Raw genomic sequence first — 6,586 nt, 5'->3', positions numbered from 1 at the left:
AAATAGTGCCAGATGAGTAACATCCGAGCCGTTTGTCTTATTTAGAAGATTTTGAGGACAATGATGAGCCCAAAGTTTAAATCATCTTCTTCCTTGGGAGCAGTCTGAGTGCCTAGCTGTTTCTCTCCTTGGTCCAGATTTCAATGTTCATTTGATGACGCGTATGAAGTTTGAGACTTAACTTGGCGAATCAGATTTACTGGCCATATGAATTCAGGTGTGTTAAGCTCAACTGTGTCACGGCTTTTTTCGAGCTGTTTGTGAAATGTAATGTAGTTTAGAGATTAAACCCTTGAGTGATATGGACCAGATAGAGAAATTTTAAGAAAAACTATGCCGAGGCAATTTAGAAAGTATTTTTGGGAAAGAAATGTGGCAGCTGATCATTAGATTGTTTGAAGTGTATTTATTGGAAGGACCGTTTCTTGCATATCTCAGTTTGAAAAGGCTAGGCTGAAACATCATCGGTTTCTTACAGAGCACCATATATACGGTGAATTTTTGCATCGGTAATAACACCGCAAGGCACCTGTTTCATTTAATATTCAAAGTCCTGGGGTGGTTCGAACAGTGACAAGCACATTACAGATAAACTGTGGCTTTTTACATGAACATTTGCTTGGAGAACTTGAATTACTTGCAGAATGGTGGTTGTTGACATTGCACCAGTCGTTGGTAGTATGTGTGTGAAGGTAAAGATCACTACTTTACAAAGGGGAGGAATCAGCTATCCCCCCTTGACATAGAAAGCACAAGGAAAATAGCCCATGTGCGAATACATGTAGAAAGAGTAATAGGGTTAGTTAGGCAGAAATATACAATATTACAAGGTACGTTACCAATCGATTTTCTAATGTGCAAAGATGGTGAGTTGCCAACTATTGACAAAATTTCTGTTGTGTGTTGTGCACTTGTGAACTTATGCGAGTCAGTAGTTGATTTTAACTAGACGGACAGGTGTTGCCTTAACTCCATTGTGGCCTATCGAGGGGTCACTACATGTTTTGATGTTATGGTGTCTACAATTTCTTGATGCAGTTTCCCTTAGAATTTACACTTCAGATGTTGTACATAAATGTATACGACCAGCTGTTCAGTACATGTTGTGTTCTTAGAATAAAAATAAAAATTTCCATTTTGAATAGGCTGTAACTCTTTTGGTACACGGGTGTGTATATGATGTGATTTAGAATTATAGATAGATTAAATATAAAGCATAGATTTACACAGATGTGTGATTAGCAAACTAATGTAATTTTCATCAAAAGCAGTACACCAAAACAGGACAAGACTCCACACAACCTAATTATGGTCTACTAGATTAATACTAAATAAACAAGTCTTGAAACACCACTATGTCTATGCTACTAATCACGATGAAAACTAGTGCCAAGAAACTTTCTTATAGATGCTAGAAACAACACTGTCAGAAACAAGTCCGTGAAACATACACTACGATGCAATACAATTCATTTTAATCTAAACTACAGCAATATCACAATTTTTATTTACATCACATATTTCGAGTTACGGACACGGTTTGGTAACTTTGCGTTTAATGAGAGCCATTGTTTTTCTACAATCTGGACAAAACCATTTGCCCTTTGGTGCCGAAGTAATCTGTAAACACGTGTAGTGAAACCAGCCGAGTTTACAGTTTTGATTGTCACAACCAATCATTCTTCCGGACTCCACTTGCCCACAGTAACACCAGGTGTTATCATCACTGGCTTGGCGGTTAACTCGGGAGGAATCACAAGGCAGTGATGTCAGTGGTGTGAGGGTATTTGAACACCGTGAATAAAATTTGCCAACGAGTTCTGGCAAGATAGCCAGTTGAAAAATCTGCTTCGATTTCTGGCACATTTCCTTCCACAGACAATCATCGAACATGATCCGTTCAATGTGAATATCACGTTCCGTCCAAACAACAAAGTAACAAGCCTCCAAATTTGCTGCACCCATCTGTGTTTGGATTTGGTAGTAGTGTGCATGCTTAGCATCAAGCATCACCTGTCCATCTGGTCCAGGTTTCAGGAAGAATTTCGGATCGCTACAGGCACCCAGTGTTTGGTCCTTAATACAGTACGGACATTTAATCTCTAGACAGCTTTGACCACAGCAGTCACACCACACAAGGCCATCTGGTGATGCAGCTATGTACGGGTGGTCACTACAAATCACCAGCCCACTGTCCGCAATAGTGACATTTTCATGGAACTGGCTAAGCTCCTGAAGAAATCTGCCACGTGCAAGTTTTTCATGTTCACAACCCCACTTCGTAGCCGCAGTCGTGAATGGTTTGCTGTTTGGATAGCAAACCGATTTAATCAGGCTCTGCGAAGGGTTAGTCGGGTCGGTAACACAAACAGCTTTCATTTTTGATGCTGTGATCCTACCAGACCTGAACTGAAACCACATTCGTGAATTAGCCTGTTCACGGGTTGCTCCCTCCACTCGTTCTGCTTCCTCACTGGAGACCTCAATGTTTATGTCAGCACATTTCTCCAGCAGGTCTTTATAGTTGAGATGGAATGTGCCTTCATCTCGAAGTTCCGTCAGTACGGTGGGGTACTGCGTTGTTACTGATGCTGGTATATACTCCTCAGCGTATGGCTCAACTACTGACAGTATTGCGGACTTTACGCCAGTCGCATGTATCTGTCCAAATAAGTCTGCCATATCAGAAGGTGTCGGTTCTGGGATCGTTTTCCTTGAAACGCCACGGTTGAGTCCCCTAGGAGTTTCCGGACTTCTGCATGCACTGTCAAATTTTCTTTTCAGTGATTTCGCAGAAGTAAAATCAATACGCCGTATTTCGTTGTAGCACACATTCGACGATGTCGATGGAAGCATCCAGTATGCAGGTTCCTGTGTAACTGTCCTGGAGTCCCGTAACTTCACAGTGCCTTCCACGGTAAACAACAGTGCACCAACATGCGTGCACGCTTCCCCCAGTCCTGCCATGCAGTTGCAGTGGGCTGCTAAAATCACGCCATCTTTTTCGGCTATAATCCATGGCCTCAGTGCCTGGTCTCTCAGTCGTTGGGAATGTAGGACCTGTATGAATATTTTAAAAATGATATAAGGAAAATGCCAAGTTCTCGCAAATCATTTCTTCCCCACCCCTTCCCCTGCTACAACACCCCCTATCTCTCTATTATCTTAGATTACTTTATCATTAACTCTTCCTCTACTCCACCCCAATGTAATGCAAAATATATATAAGTCATCCAGTCTGTGGACGCTGGTAGAAAACACTAAATAATTCACAATGTCCGGATACGTTATCCTTGGTAGGCAATTCACATCGTTTGACCACACCTTCAGTTTGTATGGGTCCTTTCCATCGATCAGCTTTAACTTATCATCGTATCTTTTTCTCTCAACCCTGTCCAAACTGTCACGGTATAACAGCTGTGTTTGCTTATCTGTCCTGATTTTTGTATTCCGCTTCCTTAGCATTCAAACTATGCTTCCAAGATGGCGGCGCATCCGAGCACTTCGTAAAAACGGGATGTGACTGCAAAGGGGTCTATTAAACTTGGAACGTAAGTAAACACTGAATCGTAAACAACGCCATATCGCGACATACTGCAAAGTATCTGAGATATTTGTGCAATAAAATTTATTTGAATTTGAATTTGAATTTGACAGACAGTATTCACTTGCGTACGTGTGAACGCTCCGACTCAATTAGGCCCGAGCCAAATCTAGCCCATTTGGCTCGAGCCAAACCATGCCCGTGTGAACACGACTTATGTCCCCGGGGTACTGCCGGAACGCACGCCGAATTTTTCTATCGGGCTTTCCTACCTGCTCTCTTATTCATGTTGTTTGCACAGGCACTTGGACCGTTTCAATAATGAAATGATGGTTAATAAATACAACTTGTCAGTACTACTACTAGACCTACCAGTACCAGTACCAGTATTACTAAAGGCCAAGACACACTGCAGCGACAGCGACCGACCGTAACGACACATGCCAAAGTCGCGGCGACTGGCGCAGCCACACTGCAGCGACAACGACCGACCGTAACGACAAACGACAAAAGTCGCGGCGACTGGCGCAGCCACACTGCAGCGACAACGACCGACCGTAACGACAAAGTTCACCCAGCACTCACCACAGTGCCAGTGCCAGTGGCACACATGAGCAAACGGCAAAAAACTCCTGCTGCTGCTTTTAAATAAATTGCTGTAAAAACGCTCTATGTATAATGATAATATAATAAAGTAATATATACGCAGCATATTATATGAACGTTTGATGGCTGACCGTAGCCTTGCACGTTTTGGTTAGATGGGTTCGTGGCCCCACTGTTTCTGACAGGCGGTGCGAGTTTAGCGCTGGGGACCAGTCTACTTCCTGGCTAGCATTGGTTTATAATTTTATGACGTAATGGCAATGTCACGTGCCGATGGAAATGTGAACAGTGAACACCCCCTCCCGCACCCTCCCCCCACTCGGTCGCTTCGCGCCCGAGCAGGGGCGTGTACAGGGGGGGTCCAGGGAGTCTGGACCCCACCTTGCTCGCGCAGAAAACGCATCTGAGGGGGTGTAATTTTAAAAAACCTTAACCCCAGACCCCCCCTTCACGTGCTCGCAACTTCGGGTTACGGTTAGACCCCACCTGGTACAAATCCTGTTCACGCCCCTGCCGAGCAAATTGCCAACATTGAAAAACGAACCCCCCCAATACAAAGCTGGCTACGGGCCTGTTATAGTTATGATATAACATTTGAAATCCTAATAATCATATGTTTGTGCAAGCTTTGCTTACATCTGTTTGCCCAATCTCAACTCAAGATTGGTTTCCCAAACTGCGGATGCGCTAAAATTCCAAGTTTGGGCAAGATTCCAAGTTTGGGCACAACAACGATACGTTTAGTCCCGTTACTCGTTAGTTCTTACTTTTAATATAAAAAAATGGCAACAAATTTTTTCTTAATTTTACCATAGAAAATTCGTGACGTAGTCAATTTAATCTAGGTTCATACCAGAGTTAAATTTTAACTCAGAGTTAGGCATATTTAACTTAGAGTTAAAGTTAATCCACGACTGTGGAACGGCATTCTCTGAGGAACCGTCATCCGTATCCACATCCACGTCTGTGGAACCGGTAGACGGGTACCCAGTCCCACCTCTCGGCTTAGGATTCAAGCATACTCTCTCGGCGAGTAATCAAGGTGGGAGCGAGTACCAGTCTATGGAACCGGGTCCAGGCTTGTATCTTGTATCTTGGTACCCTCTCTTGTATTTCACAAGGCACTCAATTCTACGAGGTGCGGGGTGTATCTAGAGAGAAAGAGATTTTAGCCGCCTCCCGTTCTCTAGATATTAGTGTTTCTAGTCACCAGTATTTCCCGTGCGTAATCTAACTCTGGTTTTAATAGCCTGTGGTTGTCTCCAATCCAGTTTTCTATTTTTGTCCCTCCTTACATTTATTATAGCTATTACAATTATATAATTGTTCCATGTCTTTTTTTATATTCTTAGTACATCTATTACACATATTGTCACTAAAATTATTTTTAAAGTAGCCTTTGAGATCAATCATACACGTTTTACATTTAAATGCAAAACACGAATCAGTAAATGATAACTCTTTTATGTAATCCTTCAATCCGTATGTTCCAATGTTTATCATGTTCATTTTTGTTTTATCAATAGTTTTCAATTTGTCTCTTTTAATTACTCTTTTTAGAATGGCATCTTTGACTTGTTTTTTCCAAGCTCCTTTTGGTTTTATTCCTATGGCTGTAAATGACACTTCCAGTTCGTACTCCTCTAGGATTACTAAAATTTCATTTCCCCAATTTCTTCCCTCCCCTTTGATTTGCTGTATAAATACTCTCTTCATTAATCCTATGATTAATCTATTGTTATTTAGCTTAACTATGTATTGCAGTAGCATGAGTTTTTTGTATCTTATTTTATCTGCTATTGGTAAAATTCCTAACTCTATCCTTAGTGCTTCCAGCGGTGTTTTACTATGAGCTTTTATTATTTTGCGCATGTAAACCATAAACACACAAACATGCAAACACTCTGAGAACAATATATACAGTGGTGCAGCGGTGGCGTTTCACTTCTCTGTATATATTGTTCTCAGCAAACACTGAGCGGGCGACCGGAAGTAACTCGTGCGCTAGATCCCGGCATGCAACTGTACCCCCCAACCTTTTCAAACATGGCGCGGAATTGACTATATTTCTTCTAACTTTATCTATTGATACAACTCTATCCATGTTTGTTAATTATCGCCGTTCTACATTTGCGTGAGATATTTAGGTTTTACACAAGACGACCAATAGGTTCTGCATTAAGGTGAGTATCCTCGCGCAAGTAATGACATTGACATTGTAAATTAACCCGCCACTCGCCAGCAAACGCTCAGCCACAGGCACTTGGGCTGAGAGGGTCTTAGCTCTAGTACTATAGCCGCTTACATTAACTGCCGCTGGGCTATAGACCGACCCATGGGGCATGCAATGGACCAACGTACTCCAGCCAGTCAGCGGGAGCTATGTATTTCCGCATGTAGAGGGGTGGGCGGGTTGTGTTGGTTGTGGACAAAAAC

General features: G+C 42.4%; 2 protein-coding genes across 4 annotated transcripts in view; one reads left to right on the top strand and one right to left on the bottom strand.

Annotated features, from left to right (window-relative positions):
- Nucleotides 1–714: 714 nt before the first annotated feature.
- On the bottom strand, nt 715–2,682 carry LOC106808215. Its single transcript, XM_014810828.1, has one exon. It carries the CDS (start codon nt 2,680–2,682, stop codon nt 1,528–1,530), a length of 1,155 nt encoding a protein of 384 aa, XP_014666314.1. The 3' UTR covers nt 715–1,527.
- Nucleotides 2,683–6,154: 3,472 nt separating this feature from the next.
- Nucleotides 6,155–6,586, top strand: part of LOC106808221 (SURP and G-patch domain-containing protein 1-like) — a 17,163-nt gene continuing 16,731 nt past the window's right edge. For all 3 annotated transcript variants that reach the window (XM_014810840.1, XM_014810838.1, XM_014810839.1), the window contains exon 1: nt 6,155–6,333. The gene's annotated coding sequence lies outside the window, so the exon portion shown is untranslated. The remainder of the gene's footprint in view (nt 6,334–6,586) is intronic.

Source organism: Priapulus caudatus, unplaced genomic scaffold (assembly GCF_000485595.1).
Source record: "Priapulus caudatus unplaced genomic scaffold, Priapulus_caudatus-5.0.1 Scaffold260, whole genome shotgun sequence".
Taxonomy (NCBI): Eukaryota; Metazoa; Priapulida; class Priapulimorpha; order Priapulimorphida; family Priapulidae; genus Priapulus; species Priapulus caudatus.
Note: the sequence above shows the minus strand (reverse complement) of the source record. Positions and strands in the feature narration are given on the sequence as shown.